General features: G+C 52.7%; 1 protein-coding gene across 1 annotated transcript in view; it reads right to left on the bottom strand.

Annotated features, from left to right (window-relative positions):
- Positions 1 to 22,084, bottom strand: part of LAMA5 (laminin, alpha 5) — a 50,370-nt gene that overhangs the window by 12,650 nt on the left and 15,636 nt on the right. The window contains exons 12-46 of the mRNA XM_010569768.1: positions 21,121 to 21,258; positions 20,889 to 20,941; positions 20,598 to 20,697; positions 20,031 to 20,083; positions 19,523 to 19,628; positions 18,719 to 18,818; positions 18,363 to 18,519; positions 16,109 to 16,238; positions 13,553 to 13,695; positions 13,345 to 13,451; positions 12,462 to 12,615; positions 11,952 to 12,112; positions 11,293 to 11,401; positions 10,677 to 10,774; positions 9,929 to 10,130; positions 9,396 to 9,522; positions 9,063 to 9,202; positions 8,146 to 8,261; positions 7,643 to 7,854; positions 7,205 to 7,409; positions 6,835 to 6,979; positions 6,109 to 6,249; positions 5,558 to 5,719; positions 5,302 to 5,403; positions 5,133 to 5,216; positions 4,640 to 4,870; positions 3,946 to 4,059; positions 3,539 to 3,666; positions 3,235 to 3,315; positions 2,574 to 2,788; positions 1,904 to 2,004; positions 1,241 to 1,421; positions 816 to 959; positions 581 to 732; positions 395 to 505 (exon numbers count right to left, since the gene is read on the bottom strand). Of these exons, the coding sequence (XP_010568070.1) occupies positions 395 to 505; positions 581 to 732; positions 816 to 959; positions 1,241 to 1,421; positions 1,904 to 2,004; positions 2,574 to 2,788; positions 3,235 to 3,315; positions 3,539 to 3,666; positions 3,946 to 4,059; positions 4,640 to 4,870; positions 5,133 to 5,216; positions 5,302 to 5,403; positions 5,558 to 5,719; positions 6,109 to 6,249; positions 6,835 to 6,979; positions 7,205 to 7,409; positions 7,643 to 7,854; positions 8,146 to 8,261; positions 9,063 to 9,202; positions 9,396 to 9,522; positions 9,929 to 10,130; positions 10,677 to 10,774; positions 11,293 to 11,401; positions 11,952 to 12,112; positions 12,462 to 12,615; positions 13,345 to 13,451; positions 13,553 to 13,695; positions 16,109 to 16,238; positions 18,363 to 18,519; positions 18,719 to 18,818; positions 19,523 to 19,628; positions 20,031 to 20,083; positions 20,598 to 20,697; positions 20,889 to 20,941; positions 21,121 to 21,258 (4,703 nt within the window). The remainder of the gene's footprint in view (positions 1 to 394; positions 506 to 580; positions 733 to 815; positions 960 to 1,240; positions 1,422 to 1,903; positions 2,005 to 2,573; positions 2,789 to 3,234; positions 3,316 to 3,538; positions 3,667 to 3,945; positions 4,060 to 4,639; positions 4,871 to 5,132; positions 5,217 to 5,301; positions 5,404 to 5,557; positions 5,720 to 6,108; positions 6,250 to 6,834; positions 6,980 to 7,204; positions 7,410 to 7,642; positions 7,855 to 8,145; positions 8,262 to 9,062; positions 9,203 to 9,395; positions 9,523 to 9,928; positions 10,131 to 10,676; positions 10,775 to 11,292; positions 11,402 to 11,951; positions 12,113 to 12,461; positions 12,616 to 13,344; positions 13,452 to 13,552; positions 13,696 to 16,108; positions 16,239 to 18,362; positions 18,520 to 18,718; positions 18,819 to 19,522; positions 19,629 to 20,030; positions 20,084 to 20,597; positions 20,698 to 20,888; positions 20,942 to 21,120; positions 21,259 to 22,084) is intronic.

Below are 22,084 nucleotides of genomic sequence, written 5' to 3'. Positions count from 1 at the left end.
TTGACTCATTTGCTGACAGGGCCCAGGCTCTCCCGGTCACAGCATGGATACATCCAGGATGGACCTGGATGTTTACGTTTCCTTCCTCGTACGCTTCTTCTATAAATGACATTTTGTTGAATTTATTTTTACTGGTTGAAGTTGGAGCCACCTCAAAAGCAAGTAATTGAGAAACAACCATCAGTATCACAAGACATTCAACAGCACTCCAAGGCAAGAATGCAGGTAATCTACCTTGAGCATCTAAGTAAGAGACCCCAGTCCCCCAGCCTAGTGCTAGCTGGGCAGGAGATCCATCCTGCCTGAACTAGGCTCCTCACAGCCTTCAAAGGCCACATTTTAGGTAAAAGGAGGGACTCGTGCTCTGGCAAAGGAAGATGGAGAAATACCCTACTTTGTGCTGCAGCGCATTCAGGTCCTGCGTGAGGTCCACGTTCTCGTCCTCCAGCTCGTCAGCCCTTTGTCTGACCTTATTCATGGCTCTCTGGTACTCACGGAGCTGGTTCTGGAAAAAAAGAGATGAAATCAGGCCAACAGGCTGGGAAACGTGGGCGAAAGTGATGTTAAGCCTTCCACGTACAGCGACAGTTGCCATAGTGCTGTTGAGACCGTGGAGGCGAGCCCAGGCGATGGAGCTGGCGTTGAGGTTGACCAGCTGGCTGCGAATGGAGGGGAAGGACATCTCGATGTTCTGTAGATCTTCCAGCAGAAGCAGGACACAGCTGTCGCACACTGCCAGGGTAATGGAGCGGTCAGCACAGGGGCCTTTCCCGTGGCTTCCCTTGCCTCTTTCCCAAGGACTGCAGGATACAGACCTTCACACCTCATGCTGTCTGGGCCGTTTGCCACGGGGATCTCATACTCATGCATGCAGACGTCACACTGCTTCCCCGTCAGTCCGTTGGAGCAAGTGCACTCCCCAGTGCGCGGGTCGCAGGAGCCCCCTCTGCACTCGCACTCTGCCAAGTTTAAAAACAGAGAAATGCCCACGGCATCATTTTGTGCTGTCACCACCCCAGACAGAGGGGAAGGAGTGGTTTTATTCCAACTGTGCAATTGCATCTCTGCTTATCTACATGCCACTGCTGGGGATTTCCCTGTGCAACCTAGTAACATGCACAGGACCCCAGATAGCAGTCAGTTGTTTTCCACCTTTAACAATTCGACAGGCACACATGCCACCAATGCCTTGTCCCACTCCTCCACATGCAGGACCCAACCCCCAGGAAGCAGGACTCACTTGTACAGCCGCTCTCGCTGAAGCCCCAGTAGCCTGGGGCACACTGCTGGCAGCGTGAGCCGCTGACACCGGGCAGGCAGCTGCACTGGCCAGTCTGTGCGTGGCAGCTGCTCCCCACAGCGCCGACATCACAGTCACATCTCCGGCAGCCAGAGCATCCCTCGAAGCCATAGTATCCCTCCTAGGGAAAAGCAGGACAGTGGGTGCCTTGTTCAGCAAGAGGGCATGCGTGCCTCCCTCCTGGGGCAGGCTGAGGTGACATTGGACCCCAGCTTGCTTTCTAGGAGTGTTTTCACCACAACAAAACTCATAACAACATGGCAAAGATGTGGAGTTGCAGTAAGAACCCAGACACACCACAGCACTGCCCTGCAAACCTGCCCTCGCCCTGCAACGCCCATGCTGGACGCATACAGGAAAATGGGGTTTACTGCAATTTCCCAAAGGGTACCCACATTACTGCCCAGGGTGCAGCTGAATGCTGCTGCCGCCTCCATTGCTTGCTGCCAGATCGTTAGTAGACTTTTGCCATGTATAGGCAGGTCATGAAAATCCAGCCTTAACCACCTGGCTACCAGTACCACTCTGTTCATAGGCCTGGGGATGACACGCCGGTGCTGTGCCAAGGACAAGGCACCATCCTAGTACACAGGTGGCCCTTACCTCGCAGCGGTCGCAGTGCTGGCCTGTCACTCCAGTCTTGCAGAAGCACTGCCCAGTTTGTGGATGGCATGAGTCAGTCCCACAAGGTGAACAGTTGCACTCTGCCAGGGAAAAATACACCCAGTTATACACTGAAGAGCCTTCTCAGTCATTCACAAACCTTATTCCCAACATGGAATCCCATTTCCCCCTTATCTATTACAGTCAGAGCGAAGATAGAGCCTCTCTCCTCTTGGATTTGCTCCTCCCAACAACTTACTCCCACGATACCTGCCCAGGGCAGATGCCCTTTTGTGAGCTGCAATTTGGCTCCTGCTCCTCAGCGGGAGATGAGCAGTGCTGGGAGTGGGCTGTGCAAACCCACACTCCCAAGGGATTGCCAGCACCACGGCGGTGGTAGCTTCTCAGGGCAAGACCGTTCCAGCTTGGGTGTGGTTTGGCAGCTAGCATTTGGGGGTAGATTGGAGGTTATGGAGGTGTGATGCTGGAGGGAAGGGTTTTGGAGTTGTTGTTTTTTTCTTACTGTCATGTTTAGAGGATGCCTGCAAGGTGTGCAATCAAGCGCGTGACTCACTGGGGCAATGCACAGCCTGGCTAAGGTGCTAAACACATCCACAGTCAGTCTATCCATCTTCCCCCCACCCCAGCGCTTGCTGCCTGCCCCACTCACGTGTGCAGTTCTTGGCTGCCACCGCGTCCCCGTAGTAGCCGGAGGCGCAGACCTCGCATCGCACGCCAGCTGTGTGGTGCATGCATCCTGTGCAGGCGCCCGTCAGGGAGTCGCAGCTGTTGAACAGCATGTTGGGATCCGTGTTCCCGCTGCAGTCACAGGGCTGGCACGAGCTGCCTATCACCAAGGGATTGCCGTAGTATCCTGGGGCACACCTGGAAAAATATCGCAAGTTAAAACACAGTCAGGGCATTGGGGTGATCCCTGCAGCTCATGCCTGCACCATGCTTGAGTTGTGCAATTATAACAGTGCAAGCATCCAAGACTTGTAACTGTTGCAACCCTCAGGGATCTCAAAGCACTTTGTGTTTTGCCTCATGATGCCTCAGAAAGGTGCCTTTATCACGCACTGCAAGTTAAGGCAAAGCATAGCTAAGGAATACACCCATGGTAACACAATATATCAGCAGCAGAGACAGCAATAGGGCATTTGCAGGCTGAAAAGGACTGAAAGAAACCCTGCCAGAGTTAAGCACACTGGGAGCAGAGCCAACCATTTCCTCTGCAATCTTTACTAGGACAACTTCTTTCCTCCCACAGCAGTGGCTGCAGGGGACTAGTGTGTCTGAGGCCCCTGAAACATGGGTACCATGACCCTTACCGCTCACAGTTGGGTCCAGCGTAGCCGGGCTTGCAGAGGCACTGTGTGTTGGAGCCCTTATGGACACAACCAATGGCAAAACTGAAATGACAAGGGGTAAACAGGAAGGTGCAGTTAGCCCTGATGTGGTGCCAGGGGCGCTGATCATTTGGTGTGGGCTGCTGGGGCCTTGGGTAAGAGGCCATGGCCAAGGCTGGCATTGGGACACCCACCGGTGCCAAGCCAGTACCCCGATGTGGCACAGCATGGTTCCCAGTGGTTAAGCAGTGAGGCCAACTAGGCAATCCCATCTAAGGGTCCTTACTTGTTGGAGGCAACTGAAAGAGGGCACGGACATCCAACACACTGCAGGCGTTCTTCGGCAGAGTGGCTGCCCACGTAGCCATCCTTGCATCGCTCACAGTGGTCTCCCTCCGTGTTGTGCTGGCAGTTCTGCAAGGAAAAGGCAGGATGCAGGCTCAGCACTGACAGCAAGAAATGGTGTGTTGCACAAAGAATTCCTCACCAGATCTCTGGATGCTTCAGTCCTTCCTCTTTCCCAAAAATGTCTTTCACCCTAAGCTGACCCCAAGTGGGGCCACCCCTGAAATGTAGCTAATGCTCCAATTCAGTCATGGTCCTGCTAGCTCAGTTAGTATGTGAAGAGCTTTTTAATTGCACACTACAGACCTTACAACTCCAAAATATCACACTGTTTTACTGTTTACTTACAAGGCATATCCCAGAGCCTGGCAGGCACTGATCTGAGTGGCCGTTGCAATGACATGGGATGCATTTTCCCAGAAAGAGCCCCTTGGTGTCCCTGTAGTAACCTGGAGCACATTCCTGAGGAGACAGAAAAAGATGGAGATCTGAAAAACAGCCCGATACATTCAGGCAAAGAGACTAATTTAGTTTCCATGACAGAATTCCCACAGGGTTGTACCGATGGAGAAGAGATTAAAAGCAAAAATAAAGATTTTTCAGTGCAGTTTCTTCCTGCTCCTCGTCAATAGGAGATAACTGGCCAGACAGAAGGACCTATTCTTCCAAGATACCACATACACTTAATTTTGGTCTGCAACACCTGAGTGACTTCCTCATCATGCCTCTTCCAAGAAGGCAGATGCAGCTAACAGCACCTCTCCCAGGTGCACTGTGTTGTGGTGGGAGGGGAGCTGGGAGCAGGCTGGTGTAGGGGAGCCTGGGAGATGTTGTTCCTTCCCCTGGCGCAACCTAAACTGTAATTTCAACTGAAGCCCTCAGGGGTCTGCTTGGAAGCTGGTACTCTAGCACCACTGCTTTGCACAAACATCCACACCCCACGGCTGCCACCCACACTGAGCACAAAGAGGTGGCTGAGGTCCCAAACGGCGGCTGTTTGACCTCCCTCTGCCTGAAGCAGCACGTCCCCTTTCACCCCTACCTGGCAGGAGTCCCCCTGGTAGTTAGCTGGGCAGAAGCACAGCTCCACGTTGCTGGCACGGATGCCTGTAGCTGCATCTGTTGCCATCTCCAGGACCACACGGCGCAGGGACACGGATGAAGAGATCTGGGAGAAGAGCGCCCGGATCTGCAGCTGTTCGAGGTTTGCCAGCACCATCATGAGCTCCTCTCTAGACACAGGGTTGTGTGTCTCTGTGTGCCTGAAGTTACCCTAGGGGGAGAAAACCTGATGTTACTGGCAGTAAGCACAGGCACCTGAAAATCCAGCCCAGCCTTCATTTCCCTGCAGCTGGGATGTCTCCCCTTTGCACAGGTAAAAAAGCCCCTGGATCTTCACAGCCAGTTCTGCTGCAATAGGCAGCCCCTAAAATACTGGCCTCAAGGCAACTGTCCCTTCTGTCTACACACTAGACTTGTCCTCTCAGTAGCATCTGAGCACTTAACTTGGTACACTCTTGTGTGTGCAAACTCACCTCCATCAGCTGCAGCTGGCCTTCATGTACCTCCCCTGGGGAAGGGTAGGTGCTTTCCAGAAACATGATGCTCATCTGATTGCCCTGGGAAAAGCAAGGAAGGTGTCAGTCACCACCTCATCCTGCTCATGCATGAGCAGGGGGCACCAGGGAATTTCTTGGACTGCACCTTCAGGATCACGTCTGGACGGGACTCCATGGGAATGAACACGTCACCCCTCCGTGGGTCGGAGTGAAGCTCATAGTGCAGGTGTCCACCGTAGGAGGAAACCTAAGGGAGAGCCAAATTGCATGTGTTGCTGCAAGTCCACACCACTGAGCTGGGTCAGAGCTGTCCATGTTTAACCAAAGCATGAGCAGTTCCTGCAAGTCAGTGGGGTCAGGGATGTGCATGACTGCTGGTTCAGCTGCCACTGTGCTCTTACCCGGTCCCCAAGGTAGGAGCTGGGTGCAACCCAGTAGAGCTCCTGGTAGGCATCTGGGAGGTTCTTGAGATCAGCACGGAGGAGCTGCTCCCGCAGGCTCAGAGTTGTCGGCACCTCCTGGCGGTCAGTGCTCAGCAAGAGCCACCCATTCATGTCGATGAACTGTGGGGGAAGAGCAACCACAGATCTTCTGGTGGAGCTACAGAATGTATTTGGGTGCTGATGCTTCAGAAGAGCAAGTCCCAGAGCAGCAGGAGGGATGATAATGGGCTCACAACCTCACATGCATCCTGACGAAGCCACTGGAAAGCTGAGCACTACCCCTGCCCCCCACCTGCCACAGTCCCCCCACGCCATGACTGAGACCCCAGAGACCAGAAAAAAGGACTGGAAGTGGGAGACGGGCACAGGGAGACAAAGCTAACCCTTCTCACAGTGTATCTTCCAGAGGGTTAGGATTAATGCAGGACAGAGACCCGAGGGCAGTAGGGAGCCAGGTGGATGGGAACACAATTGCATTGCAGGCTCTGGTAGTGCCCAGCCCCTCTCACCTCAGCTCGGTGCTTCTCAGCACTGCGGCAGCGATTTGTCGCACCAAAGCAGAAACACTTGGTGCAGCCCTTGGGGTTGCTGGCATCCAAAGAAAACGTCCCCAGGCGGCACTGGTCACACCTCGGGCCCTCCACATTTTCCTGGAAGACAAGCAATGCTCAACAGTGTCAGCAGCTCCTCACTAGACCTTAGTAGAGGACAGAGATGGCCATATGAGCGATCAAAGCACAATGATGTGATGCTGAAAGATAGATTAAGCAGTCCCTGAACAGGTTTGCTTGCACACCACCCATCAAACATTAAATTCACCTGGAGAAAGCACTTGCAAACCCTGCAAAGGGGCTGGAGTAGGTAACTCAGCAGCAGTTTAGGTCATTGCTGTCACACAGAAGCAGGAGGAGGTTGTCAACAGGGTTGACAGCTTTACCTGCAACAGGCTCTGACACGGGGCTGGACTTAGACTGTCTGTCTCTGCAGAGACAGCCCAGAGTAGGCCTTCATGGCCAGGAAAGATGGGAGAAGGAGCCTTCCAGGGTGCTCCGAACCCACCAACACATGGGGCGAGCTGGTTGCAACTCAGCACACAGGTATTCTCCTTCTCAAGCCATGCTCCCTCCCAGCACGCCAGACACCCACAGCCCCCCTAGGCTGAACCAGCTGTATTGCCGGAGCAGGAGAGTTGAGCTGAACAGAAACACATCACGTGAAGGCATCGAAGGACTGACCTTGCAGTGACACTGCCCTGTGACTGGGTCGCACACGCTTGCTTCGGTACCAGCCTGGTGGCAGTCACACCGCTGGCAGTTGGGGTAGTGGTAGAAGCCAGGGGCACAGAGGTCACACTGTCTCCCTATGATATTGGGCTTGCACCTGGATGGGATGCAAGAGCTGCAGCATTAGAAACCTGTCTCATGCTGCTGTGTGGGGAGAAGCTGGGCTTTCAGAGCTTCACCCACACTGGCAGGGACACAGTGCTGATGAGGATTTCCCCATCCTGCATGTTTCCTCCCTGTAACCTGCTAACAAGTCCCATCACTCCAGCAGGGACTGGGGATGCTGCCAGACGTGCCCTGCACTGGGACAGAGCTCCCTCACCTGCACTGCCCGCTGTCCACGTCGCAGCCCGGCTCCGTCAGCTCCTGCACGCCAGGCCGAGAGCAATTGCAGTCCTCGCAGCCGATGAGGGGGTGGCAGCCAAAGGTCTGGGGCTCACAGATGACACACTCTGGCTTCAGGGTGTGTGGAGGGCAGATGCACTGCCCTGTCACCTCGTCGCAAAGACGTGTCCCACAGTTGCATGCTGGAAGGCGCAGAAAAGGGGCTGTGTTTGGGGGAGCAAGACCCAGGCAGCCCAAGGAGAGCATGAGGCAATGGATGCAGAGCTCAACTGCTCTGCGGGCAGCTGGGCTGTTTTCATGCAAATGGAGCCACTACAGGGCTGGAAAATGCAGCCATTTCCCAAACCAGCCTCAGCCCTGTAAGAGGCAAAACAGCAAGTGCTGGGAAAGCAGAGTGGGAGATGGGACAACTCACGCCTGCAGTTGGGGAAGCCCCAGTAGCCGGTGGCACAGCGGGAGCACTCTCGTCCGATGACATTAGACTTGCAGGGACACTGCCCGCCGAAGGGCTCGCACTGGCTGCCCCGTGCCCCTGCCTCATGGCACCGGCAGGGCTGTGCCCCGTTGTTGTAGAAGAGGGAGAGCGAGATGGCAGAGTCACGGCAGAACCTCGACGATGTGCTGGGGCTGCAGGGGAAGGCAGGAGGAATCACTGTGCTGCACACTCCCCACAGCCTCCTCACCACCCCCAGATCCAGCAGGACATCCTGCAGCAACGGGTACTGAATTAGTGGTAGGGACAGCCCTGTGACACTGAGATCCCCCAAATACCCACAGGTTTGGTCATTAGATAAGGAAAGCCTTAACCAGATGCCTCCCCTGCCACACACAGGGCCCAAGAAGGGAAGGGGTTTTTGCTCCCTGAGGAGTGTGCAGCCCATGGACAGTAGAGCAGCCACCCAAAGCCAAGGGTCTCACTTGATGTAGAAGCTGTTGATGCCACAGCTGCTGATGAAATCGTAGGACTTGTCCAGGGGTTCCTCCTGCAGGTACTGAGAGCTGTAGCTGTCCTCAGGCACCACAAGGATGTAATCCTGCAAAGCGAGGATGAGATGGGTGAGCCAGGCTCCTTAGCTGAGCCAGACAGATGCAGTCCAAAATGAGCTCACTCAAAAGTCCAAATGCACCAACTTCTCATCAGCTCATCCCTTGCTGGGACAGAACATAGCACACAAACCACCCAAGTACTTGGAAGAGCAGGGATCACCTCTCTGTTGGGGTCTTTCCATCAGGGTCCATCTACTCTAATGCTCTATGTGAGAAGTGGCCCAAATTCACTGGAGTAAAAAAAGTCAGGATACCCCAAAAGGGCAGCATTGGCTGTGCTTCAGCACAGAGGCAGTCACTGTCATCTCAGACTCCTAGACATTAAGGCGCTTGGGTTCCAATTCTGTCTTTCAGCCATTTATCTGAATTTTGGTCAATCCTCTAGTCCTGTTCCCTGAGGATAACAATGGCTACCTGCTCCCATGATGAGGCCTGCCTGGCCAAACAATGCTATGCAAGTGCAAAATATTGCTGGGGCAGGAATAAGGCTTATTCTGGATTTTCACAAGCTATGTACGCAAAACAACAGCTTCAGCTTCGCCTTGTTTTGGTATCAAAACCACACAGCAAAGAATAACTGTCATATAGAGATCCTGTCTCTGAGAATTCTGCCCTCAATTCTACACCACTAAGGTTGGAGATTGCAACTTTCTAGGGCAATTCAGAAACTGAGTGATGGTGGGAAACATTCCTGTGGTCACACAGTGACAAAAATCCCTAAGGACAAACTCTAGCCCTGCTGGAGCCTGGTCCAGCATGCCCTGGGAGCTTCCCAGAGAGAGGCTCACCAGCCACAGCTGCTTGCCCTCTGGCACTCGAACAACCACAGTCAGATCATTATCGGTAACATCCAGGATAATCTGGTCCTCGGAAACTACCAGGCTCCGGCAGCCGTAGCCATGTGGGCAGAAAGTAGCATTGGTCTGACCTGAAAAGACAACAAATGTATTGGTCCCACATTTCCCCTGTAGTCCCCATCACACCCTCCCAGCTTGGAAGAGATGAGTCAGTCTTGCTTCATCTTTGCACTCCTCAGAGAACCCACAGTTATCCTCTGGCATGAAGAACTTTCCAGGGCTTCTGCCTACCAGCAGCTTCCCCCAGGTCCCCGCTCTTCTCACCTTGCCAGATACGCCCACCGTTGATTAACACTTCCACGGGGAAGGTGGGATGGTTGGGCTGGTAATAGTGTAGGATGAAAGCATAGCGTCCCAGGGTCTGGATCCGGCTGTTAAACACAACAGCAGCCTGGCCCGAAACAGGAGAACAAAGAGACAAACCCCCACATCTTACAGCTGCACTCACAGCTGGAATATTTTTTATTACTGCACAAATTTGTGCTCTTCTTGCACAGCTGTCAGGTCTTAAGACTTTTGCTGAGTCAATCCCCCTCCTCTTTACACTCCCCCCCTCTAACCGTGCCACCTGTAAGGCTTTTCCTGGGAGCCCAGAGAACCAAGCAGGATGGAGCTAAGACAGGAGAGTCCACAGGAATTACAGGTTGAGAGACAAGTTTAAAGTACCGATTAAATTCTGAAAATGCTAATTGCTAAATTGCTAAAGCTACTGAATAGAGAAGGAAAACTCCTCTATGCCCCAAGTGTCTGGTGTCACAGCACCAGCAAACCACCCCAACCCATACCCATGCCACTACCTGTGGTGGCTGCAGGAGGATGAGCTCTGTGGTGGGGTCCACCGCCGTGGGAGGCCGAGGTGCAGGCTCCACTGGGACGCCGGCTGGAGCCACGTGGACTGCCTGAGCCAGGGGGACATCAGGAGCAATGGGCAGAGCCTGGCCCCCCTCCAAAATGATCGACTGAGAAAGCTTCAGGAACCTTGAGGGAACACAGGAGCTGCTGCAAGACAAGCAGAAAATGGGATGTAAAGATTTCTGACAAGGAAAAAGAGAGGCTATGGGGGTCGTGGTGGCAGAAGCACGCCCTGTAACACCTAGCAGATTATGAAGCATGCCTGCCGAGGGAGAGCTTTCTACCAGCACCCCTCAGGCTCTGGGACACAGGCTCGGTGTGATGAACAGGAATCTTGCACAGGCTAATTCCTGTGCAAATATTGATTCAAAGCAGCGTCAAGAATTCGGATACAGCGAGCGTCTCTTGCTGTATGCGACCAAGGCACAGGAAAGGCTATTCAGGATGACACTTGAGTGTCTGCCACAGGAGGCAGTGTGGCATTCAGATAAAGGACCAGCAGCCTGACTTCCAGTCCTTACTCCATTGTCACCTGCTTGGTGGAGACGGGCAAGGCGCTTCACCTCAGCCAGAGCTTTCTTTCTACTGTGTCAAGAACTGAAAAGGCTCCAAACCTGAGGGAAGTGGGGGAAGCAATTGCTTTTGGAAACAGCCACATTCATGGTAAAACCCTGAGGGACCTGAGACTCTTACCTGTTGGATGAGAATGTGCCATGAACACTGATGCAATGAACCTTTGGCTCGATGAACTCCATGGTGAACTGTGCAGCGGGTATGAGGTACACTTTGTGCTGCCACACGTGAAAGAAAGAGACGCCCCGTTACATGACAGCTTCTCCCACTGGGAGCCTACAGCAGTTTTTGAGCCCGCCACCGATCAGGCTGACCACACTAAGCACCTCTGATACAGACACTTCAGCTAACGCATGGCAGGCCACATGTCTGTTTACTGCCCCTTCTTCCTTAGCACAAGCCCTAAGGCATTTAGGAGCTCCAAATATTTCAGGGACTCTTCTATCCTTGGCTAAGCAATTGTGAATTTCTTCAAGGTAAAATAGGAAGAGGCACTACCACACTGCTGCAGAGCTCCCTCCGCCCAGAGCAGCTTCTTCTCCCCATCTTCTCCTAAATCCCAGTCCCATGATCTACTTCAAAACACAGCACTGACCAGTCTCCACCTTGGACTGCTAATGACATAGACTAAGATCTAGTATCCAGTCCAAACAGGACTAGAAAACCCTTCTACAATGCCGCTCCTGTCTTCCTCCTTGCAACCCGTCAACAGAGCTGCTGTCGCAAGGAGGCTTACCAGAAAGAAGTCAGCCAGATCAGAGGTGAACCGAATGGTGGCCTCAGAGGTAAGTTCAAAAGTTGCCATGCGGCTCTGGGAATCTACAGCAATCCCTCGACAAAGGAAACTGTAAGAGAAACACAGATTTTGAAGCCAGCCTTGAGCTGGGTCATGACCTATTTCTTGTCTTGCCAGCTGTATGTCCTGAAGGTATTTATACAAAGTCCCTGGAAATTTTTTGATGCCTTTTCTGGCAAGTCATAAGAGTGAATTTTCCCAAGGACACCCCAGACATTTGTTTCCTGTTGCAAAGGTTGCAGTCTGAAGTCAGACACTTCCACAGTAAGGGACAAGGTTTGACCTGCACCAACAGCTCCAATAAACCTGCCTGTAGGCCATTCCCTAAATCAAGGACCTCTACCAATGTATCCAGCTGTAAACAGATGCAACAGATTATCTCCTGGCAGAGGCATTAGAGGACTATGTTGCCACAGGTACATATCTCCCAGAGATGGCCTGTCACTAAAATCCATGTCCAGCTAGAATGAGTTTGGACATACACAGCTTAGATGTACAACACTGAGGCATTGCTTTGTTCATGTGATAAAGCAGAAAAAACTCAACCAGGGGGAGCCTGTCCTTGCCTGTCCCTTTCCCTGTCTCAGAGATAACCATACCTGTAGACACACGGGTAGAAGATGAATGTGCCCTGCTGCATGGCTAAGTGCGGCGAGCTCACAGCAATGCCCACCGTCTGCAAAGCATTGGTGTTGGCGTACTCCACCACCAGCACATATTTCCCGGGCTGGGCAATAGGCAGGGACAGCTGGACTTCCACCTGGAGGGCAGAGAGATGCTGAGTGAGGGTCTCCTGTCCCACTCCCCATAGCGAGCCTGTGCAGGATGCCTGTACTACAAACCAGCCTCCTCTGCAGCTCAGGGGACAACAGGACAACTCTTACCATGTCCTTGCAAGCCCTTTGCATGCGAGATACTGCTTTTGGGTGCCTTGAACAACAGGGCACACAAGCACACAGCTGCAAGAGTGATGGGGCAACAGCGGGGTGCACGTGGGTGCAAAGCCCTTCTGGTAACCTGCCTGGTTGTATGTAAAGCACCAGATGGTGAGAGCAGAGGGATGAGTGCCGCAGTGCCCACGAGAGGGATGAAACAGAAGTGCCACTCACATCACTGCCGCTGCATGTTGCCATCCGCGGATGGGAGGGGGTGAGCTGTTCTGTGGGACACACTCTGGGTAACCGGTTGTCCAGCCTGCACACCGCATCCACGCCCGACGCAGCAGGGAAGCCATCTACAGACAGGTACTTATACAAGAGGCAGCTAAAAACATTAAGAAAAAAATTGCAAAGTATGGTTGTTACATCACAATTGTTAAGAGCCAAGAGCACCCATGCAGCCTGATACCAGCAAGATTTGCAAAAGGCTTTAGTCCAACATGAAGACTCCACCGCCCAAAGGAACATCTCTAGTTAGTGTGGAGCAAGAGATTCTGTATTATAGGACCCACAATGGCAGTAAAACCCAAAAACTTCTCTCCTTGCAATGTGCTTTATCCTGGGGACCATTGCTATAGTGGAAGGGACAACTGGTGTCCAGAGCCCAACCAGCCTTCCCGCCAAGACGGACAGAGGTTCTGGGCAGAGCAAGCAGATGCACTGAGATGCTCTACACACTACCATGCTCTGCCCATTCACTTTAAATAGTCCAGCAAGACCTAACTTATTATAGCCATTTTCCAGGGCTGTTGACTAACATACAACCCAGCACTGGGACCCCAGCCTAGCAGAGGAGAGGGCTATGGTCTTACTGGATGAGTTGGCCCTCCAGGTCCATGAACACACAGACTGACTGTGACATGGATGAGATCTATGTGTTGGCTTTCTGGGACAGCATAGGTTCAGTGGGCTTTATCAATCACAGCAAAGTCCTCCACTGAGCGGTTTTATTGCATCCAGACCCTCACAGAGCGTGGACTGTATATATTTCTTAACCCCAGGCCAAGAGGAGCTGAGTAGGTCCCACACAGCACAAAGACATGGAGATCCTTACTTCTGGGTGGCTTGTTCTGGGGCTGGCTGGTAGGTACATGGCTCCGTGACCTTTAGCTGCAGTATTGGAGCTTCATAGTATGAGCTGGGTAGCAAAACAAGATAGTCCTAGGAGGAGAGATGGGAGAGTTCGTTATGTTTGGGACACTTGCCCCCAGGGAGCTGCAGAAGCTCCCTATGGTCGATGGAGCATGGGGGCTGGTCCTTACCAGCAGCACACCCTCTGCTTCAACAACCAGAGACCAGGTGTTGGGGTTGAGTACGAAGGGCTCCCCAAAGCTGTTCTGGGGCACGGTGACAAAGGCTGGCTCCGTGCTGGGAGCAAAGACAATCTGCTTGGTCTGCTCTGTACCTGGAGCGGGAGGGATGAGAGGCTGTGAAGGGACTGGGATGGAAAACCTGGGGCTGCAAATAGGAGGCTACGTTCAGAGAAGCAGCTCTGTAGTGCAGCGAGGAGTCTTGGGCTCCTGCTCTCTTGGCGCTGTCATAGCAGATGCACCACAATCCCACACTGTCCCGTAACAGAGATATCCACTCTGAATCTGCTCAGTAGCTTAATGGGAGAAAAAACATAAATCACTACAATCCTTAGTGCTAATCCACAGCTCTCACAGTGTGCTCTGTATCCCCAGACTGCAAAGCACGGAGTATTGCATGCCAAGGAGTGTTTTGCTAGCTAGAGAAGGAAGGAACTCATCTGTGAAGAATTTATTCTGAGACAGACAAAAAGAATCACTGAGATACGTTCCTCCTCAGGGATATTCTGACCCCAGCTCCACAGGCGAGATACTTGTCTTCTGGCAAACTCTCAAAGCCCCAACCTGTGCTCCTGTCTTTCTTGCCAGCCACACTCTCTGCATCTGAGATTTAGACATTAATTTTAACTGACAGGACAGAATGGGTTTAAGGCCTGATCCTACTGCTGTTGAACAGCTCCTTGGCTCAGCTGACACAGTCCCATAACCTTTGAATTCATTAACTATGGATGCAGTAACGATACAGCACCTAGAAGCAGACCGTCTGCCTGTCTAGCAGTCTCAGGAGCGTTTTGAAGAGCACAGGTGAGAGGGATTCACTGAGTATGGCTGCGAGGCGAGCAGATGAGATGAAGAAAGAAGTGGGGAATGTGGCACACTGACTATCCTGGTGTGGTACATGGACATCAAGGTATAATGCAGAGGACCAGAAGCTAAAGCAAGGGCTTGCGCTACTGCTGGGATGGGTCGGCCCCTTCCCAGGTGTGCTCCCTCTGCAACAGGCCTGGCATCAGCTGAGGCTGAGCCCTTGCTTTCTCAGATGGGAAGCAGAGGTGAGGATGCAAGGAATGAAGAGATTTCCCTGAACAAGCAATGGGGTAGATTTCTTGACAAGCTGAATTTTCACATCCCTTTGAGATGAGACACAACTCAAACTGAGATGGCTTCCGCAGGTGGGGTGGGAGAAACCAGTCTGCAAAGCATATATTCAGAAAACGCTTCTCTTTTTGCAAGCCACATCTTCCAACTTATCTTCTTTCCAGGCTGCTTGTCCTTTACCATGTGAAGCCCATTCCACCTGGGCAGAACGTGGCTCAGTATTTCTGGAGCCAATCTGGCCTATCAAGAAAGCTGCCCTCCTGGATCTCATTGCTGGTGCATCAGTCTGGCAGCTTGCCTTCAGCGCTAGAAAAATCAAATGTTGCTTCTGAGCAAGGAGGGAAGCACATTGCTCTGCTGCTGGATAGGACAGATTAAATACTTCCTGACCTTTGGTGGGATCCTGAAGCATGAGCATGGCTCATGCTTCTCTTGTCTTTCTGCTGTGTAATATGACTGGCTATAAAAATAACCAGGTATTTTTCCCCTCAAAAAAAAAAAAAAAAAAGGAGAAAAATAATATCTTGGCTTTTCAAACCTTGCATATCACATCAAAGGCAAAACACCTTCTATGTCAATTCAAGACAGAGGAGAGAACTTCACACACTGATAAATTAGGTAGCTGGTGTTGACAGCCTTGTGCTGTGCACGTATGATCTGGAGGAAGAGCTTCAGCAGGATGATGCGGCTGTAGCATCAGAAGGGGTAAAATCAATCAGTCAACCACCCACTTAGGGCACTTGCATGGCCTCAGGTCTGTCCCCATGCAGTCTTGCTCATATTGATTCCCAGAATATTTGTTGTCCACATCTCTAGGCTTGTTCAGCCATCTTTTGGTGGGTCTTCTTCTCCGGCAGCTCATGGCTTGATGAGAAGACATTGCACCAGAGTGCAATGCCTGTATAACACGTGCAATTCCATGTCACTTCCAAACTCCACACCACGTGTGAAGCCAGAAGCCTGGTTTGGGAGAAGCACAAGGCAAGGGCAGGACTGCCACATGAAGGCACCTGTGAAATAAAACCACGTCCAGCTGCCAAAGTTTGGATCCAGTTCCCAGCACATGGCCCACTCCGATTTCATGGAAACTCAGCTCAGTTCTGCCTGGGACACTGAGGTGATCTTGTCCCATGCTGGAAAGGCTGTATCAAATCGTACAGCAGTCTTATCTCACACCAGCCTGGCTGCTAACAGTCCTCAGTGTGCAGCCCCAGGACAGGAGGCCAGCTTGCTGCTGCTTTGTTAAATAGGGGGAGCTGCAAACTCAAATCGGCCTTTCAACTGGAAGGGCAGGACTAATGGGGTAAAGCCATATGGAAGTATCTTCTGGAAAGGATGATGTAGAAGGTTGCCTGGGATGGGGAGAAGGTGGCGATGGTGCAGGGGAGCAGAGCAGTCTGGGATCCTTACCTCTCCTTCGTGGCTGATAAGCTGTAATTTTGCCATACACAGTGGCCCCTCCTGAATTAATATACCTCAGGATGACATGGAACAGATAGAGCTCTGCCTCCTTCACGTCTACAGTGACTCTGATTTTATTCTGCAAAAAGCAAAAAAGCACACGGGGCACATGTCACTGGGGGGCCAGCTCCTGGCTGCTCACCTGCTCTGCGGGAGAGCCTTACCCGCCTGCCTACCTGCCTGCCTGCCTGCCTCTCTTCCCCCTCCCTTGCCATCCCATGGCACGGCACTGGCCGGCCACCTGAGATGGGCACACCTGCGACGGGCACACCTGGGGCAGGAGAAGGGGCAGAGGAGCAGCGTTGCAGTGTGGGATGCTCTGAGTTAGTCTAGAAGTGAAAAATGCACTTACAGTTGCCACAAACATTAAACTTTCCTTCCTCAACGACCGAGACCCTCCCTTCCACACTGGCGGGCCCCCGGCTGACGTAGCGGAAGACGAGGCGGAAGAGGTCGGGGGAGGTCACATTGAGAGTCACCACTACCTTGGGCTGGTGGGAGAGAGAAAGGGGAGAGAAGCAGAGCACACCTTCAATTACCTCCACCGCCGACAGCTACCAGCCCAAGCGCAGCCGCTCGGCTCACTGCTCCCAAAGCAACATGCCACAGCGCAAGGAGGAGACAAGCACGCTGGCCCTACTGCAGTCATGGCACGGGTGCCTTGCGACGCTGTCCCTTTTGGGGCCAGACACCAAGGGAGCGACCTGCCTGGAGGAAGTAGGTGGAAGAGCTCTGATCACATCTGGAAGACACTGTGGCACAGCAGGGTGGTTCGGCTATCCTGGGGCACACGCCATGCCAGAGGAAAGGTTTTAAGTTCTTGCTTTTGTTATCGGCGTGTTGCTTTTGGGCTTAGTGTGCCGTAACCAGCCAGCAGGCACCAAACGCTGAAGCGCTTGCCCTTGTATTTACGGGGCTCTGCCCAGATGCCTACAGAGGAGGCTGCAAATTGAGCTGATGCCTTGTCCTCAGGAACCTGCAATGCTAAGGACTAGTGGTGCTAACGGAGTGTGCCACTGATGGGCGCTGTCAGGCCTCCATCTGTGTGGATGTTGTTCGGCAAGACCCCAGTTAGGGAGATGCTTAAGTCTGACCCATTTCAAAGAGATCTAAGCCTCTGCTTAAACACCCTCCTGCCTAAAAGCTGGGTTCTGCCCAGGGAGACTCCTAATGAGGGCTCTGTGTTCTTCAAAGCTCCAGTTACACACCGGCTTCCTACCAGAGAGCAAACTGGAAGGACCCTGCAGAGAGCAAACTACAGGCGAGACCTGCCAGCAAAAAGCCATGTCCTAGCCCTTCTATAAAGGCCTATTTCTATCTCAAACGCCAACACTGAATGCAAAACAAAAGCCATGAGCTTGAGCACGAGCTCCATCCTTAAGCTGTAAGGCTGGGGTTTTCTCAAAGGAGCCTACAGGAGTTCATTGCTTAGCTCCTACCTACAAATTCAATGGGAAATGGCTAACGCATTTGGCCCCTCTACTATTTTACCTAAGCATGAAAAAGTGAAGAAAACTGAAAGTACATGCACCAGAATAAGGAGCATCTTACATGGGACAACAGTCCGAGAATTGCTGCCCTGCACCCCATTCCTAAACGCACACACAGGCAACACTTCCATGGGGACCATGCAGAGGAAGAATCCACTGAGGAGAAAAAAGGGTCAACAGACGAAATAGCTTCACTTCTAGTGCTTAGACAACTCCAGATTAGTGTAAACCATTGCCACAGCAAAACAGCTAAGAGCAAGAGCAGAGGCAGAATGGTAACAAGAGGTCCAAGCTGAACACGGCAGCTAAGGAGGAGGTAATTTATTTTTGGAAAAGGGAGGGAAGGTTATGCAGAGAGTTGCAGGAAAGAGCAGAGTCAGATGAAAGAGCCACAAGGAAACCCAGAGACAGTGTTTATAGACATCCCTGTAAGTAATCACCAAGCTACCCCCTTTGTCTAAATGGATTAGGATGTCAGGGGATTCCCAATTTAGGATCTTTCCCCTCATCAGTCTATGCCATCCCCAGCACTACAGGAAATATCTGCGCAAACAGGCTATATATACACTGTGCTTGTTTATGTTGGCCATCATGTGACTTTGGGGGTTTGAGAAGCACTCGGGGTGAAAGATATGTGCCAAAAGCACGTCAGTCCTCCACCAGCTGCATCCTCCCCAGGGAGAGCTGGGCTGGGCTGGAGACACCAGGCGTACCTGGATGGAGGACATCTGTGCGTATCCTCGCCAGCTGAAGCCCTCAAACTCCAAGGGGTTGTAGCCGAAGCGCACAGCCCGGCCAGCCGGCGTGGTGCCTTCCTCCAGCTCGAATTTCAAGTGGTGAAGGTCAGGGAAATAATGGTCCAGCGCAGGTCTGGGGAAGAGAGGGAGCACCGTTACCTGCTGGGCTACCTGGAGGGAGAGGCAAGAGGACACCTCCGCCAGGCACGCGGCCGATGTGGCAGCAGCCCAGACGATGAGGTCCCCATCCCTGTGGTGGCAGAGGACACCATCCCCGAGGGAGCGAAGGGAAGGCAGAGTGCTCCAAGGTGCATCTCCTGCTAGCAGCTTACTGGGTGCAGGTGGGGCCGCGTGTGCTCTGCCGGCAGCGACAGGCTCCGCTCCGCTCCTCACAGGATGGCCCCAGGGACCCGCCGACGTCGCACTGGCAGCCTGTGGGCAGGAAGCGCCTGTTTACATTCCCGCCGCACTAACAAGCTCCTGGTCACTAATCAAAGGCGCACCCCAGCGGGTGGGGAGGCCGGGGCCACTATTTTTATTCCATTGTATCCGTTTTCATATTGGCCCCGGCCCCACTTGGATCTGCTCCTCTTCCACCTCAGCGCCGAGTTATTTCCAGACAGCTGACGGCTGCGGGAGGAACAAGGTCTGCAAACCCTCATGGCTGGGTGCCGCAGCTCTGCCGCCAGCAGCAGCCTTGCTGCCTCTTCCCAGCCCTGCCAGGACTGTGTGGGCCAGCTGAGAATGGCCGGATCTTCTCCTTCCCTGCTTCCCATGGGCACGATGGAGAGCAGCCGACCCCACATGTCCATGCCCACCTGCTCCCAACAGGAGGAAGGGGTAGAGCTGCAGGCACATGGCCAGTGGTTACAACACACCGGTTTCTAGCACCCAAAGGGACACCTTTCCTGGCCTTCCATTCCCCAGCCTGATGGACCCATGTCCAACGCTACTAAAAGTGTGAACTCCGGTCCCCAGAACCACAGCAAGACCCAGCCCCTGCTCTGGGCCATGGTATGATCAAAAGCAAGAGGTGGGACATCTCCTGCCCCTTCTCCAAGGCCAACAGTCAGTTGGTATATGCAGAGCCACTTGTGGCCCCCTCCCTCACCCAACACATCACGACGGGGGCTCACCTTGGCAGCCAAAGTAATTTGCATTCTCCATGTTGAAGTAGCCGTCTTTGCATGCCGAGCAGAACTGGCCGCAGATGTTCGGTTTGCAGAAGCACTGCCCGTCACCCTAGAGGAGAAGCAGGCATGGAAGCTCATTCCCTCCCGTTGCTCGTCACGGCCAAGCCATTTCTCAGTTATTTGGATCCTAGTCTGAGACACTGGACAAGCATTTTGAGTGTCATGCTCTACACTGCTTCCTGTGCGTGGGTGGGCCAGATAAGTTAAATTATCCAACAATGCAAGCAAACAAAAATCCAGGCATCCTGGGCCAGACCCTGAAATATTTAGGTGCTTAATTTATGACAGGTCTTAATCCTATGTTCTCATGCAAGCCCAGATTGTGGTGCAACCTTTGAGAACTCGGCGTCAGGACAGGCCTCTCCAGCAGCTGCTGGGAGAGATGGAGCTGAAACACTCCCAACACAGCACACACTCAGAGGTGCCTGAAAGCAAAGAGGAGCAAACCTACCTGCTGGCACTCCGCGATTCCGCTGACGGTGCCCTTGGTATCACACTTGCAGCCTGGAGACAGGGAGATGAACAAGAAAGCCAAAAGATCAATCAGCCTCTGAGAAGAAGCCCAATGGGGGACAGTACCCACCACACCAGAGGACACCGGCAGGGATAAGAGAGGCTGGAAACTGGTCAAGTAGAGCGTAGTGCTGCACAAGGGCTCACATTTAATTTTGGACAGTTACTGTTGAGGACGCAACTACCAAAGACATTTGCCTTTTCTGCACATTTGGCCATGAAAAATTAAGTGTGCAAAGTCTGCAGGGAGGGCTGAGAATGGCACAACTCATTGCATGAGCTCTGTGTTTCATTCCAAGCAAAAACCTCCAGGCTCCAGCCTTTCCTCGGTCCAAGTGGCATTACTCAGACGACTCCAGCTTTGACATGTCACCTCAGGGTGAAGATGGAAGGAAGGGCATTGCTTCCATCCAGCAATGATGGTCCCCACTGGCTTGGGTTTGGGTCTTGCACCATTACAGCACGGAGGGGACTTTTTGGGGCTGTGCAAATGCCATTTCCTTACTCAGGCAGCCGTAGGGGTTCTCTGGAGTCAGGTTCCAGTATAAGGGCTTGCATCTGTCGCAAGCTGGGCCTTCAACGTATGCCCGACATGTGCAGGAGCCCTGGGGAAAGGGAGAGAGAAAAAAGAGCAGGTAAGAATTTGCAGCACGGTGGCTGAACGCGGTGTCTGTTACTCTAGCATGGGTAATGGCTGTTTTCAGGCTGTGCTTAAGGAAGGACTTGGCCCAAAGTGAGAAAAAGGGGATCACACAAAAATGACCTGCAGGGGTTGGTGGGTTCATCTGATACTCACCGGGGCCAGCGAGGGATCTGCAGTCACCAGCCCTGCTGGGTTACAGGAGCCCACTAGAAAAGAGAGGCACAAAGAGGGATTTCTAAAGAGGTAGCTCACACCCCAGCTGTCCCTAAAGGCAGTTATTTCTTCCCTTGCAAAGCTCTTGGGGGATGATAAGCCCATTTACCAGCACTGCACCACTATGTCCCAAGACACCGGAGTCCCCCCGCATCAGGGAGAAGGGGGCTACCTTCACAGTGCGGAAATCCGTAGGCGCCTGGCATGCAGCTATCACAGCGCAGTCCCGTCACTCTGGGCCGGCAGCTGCACTGCCCCGTTTCCTGGTCGCAGGTGCTGTGCAGGGAACCTTCCCGGGAGCATTGGCAAGCTGCAAAAGAGGGGAGAGCAACCGCTGGAGCTGCAGGGCACAGGGACTCCTGCATTCAAGGCTTCTCATCAGCAATCTCTTTCGTCCGCCTGACCTTCACCACCATCAAAGCAGCCAGAAATATGGGTTATAAATAACATACACACTCATTCTTTCCCTTTGGTTAAAAACATCCCTTCTTTAAAGAAAAACAATAGAAGCTGCGATGTTTATCACACCTATTCACATACATTTATGTGTACTTCTGGAGGCAAGGAGAAGTTTTGGTTAAGGAAAAGGGGAATGTGTGATCTCACTCCCAAAAGGTCAGCAACCAGTGACAGATCAGACCCTACAAAAGCCCATTTGCACCCAAACACCCAAGAGCAGCATTTGGCCATCAGGATCTGCCCTGTGGACATTGCGTGTGGGCAGCAGGCCTGCAGCTCAGGGCCAGCAACGCAGCCTTGGCACTGCCAGCATCCGAGGGTGAGGGCAGGGCAATGGCTCTGCTGCTTCCTGAATGACCTGCCTCCTGTGAACGCACGTAGAGATCCTGCTGCCGTATCACATGAAAGGTCAGCAAGCTGTCAGGGAGTTGCCCGTGCCCTCTTTGGCTAGCCAGCACTCCTCAAATCCCTACCTAAGGGGACATTTTAGGCTGACACCCCCAGACTGGCAAACAGCAAAACATTGTTCATAAAACAACACTTTTTAAAAAAAAAATAAAATCAGGTTCTCCTCTTCTTTCCTTGCCATAACTCCTCTACAGCTCTGCAATGGACGCTGCTTTATGAGTCCAAAAAAAAAAAAAAAAAAAAAAAAAAAGGACAAATGACCCCCCTGG

This window comes from Haliaeetus leucocephalus, unplaced genomic scaffold (genome assembly GCF_000737465.1).
Source record: "Haliaeetus leucocephalus isolate CR32 unplaced genomic scaffold, Haliaeetus_leucocephalus-4.0 Scaffold273, whole genome shotgun sequence".
Lineage (NCBI taxonomy): Eukaryota > Metazoa > Chordata > Aves > Accipitriformes > Accipitridae > Haliaeetus > Haliaeetus leucocephalus.
This window is presented reverse-complemented; position numbering and strand designations above follow the sequence as displayed.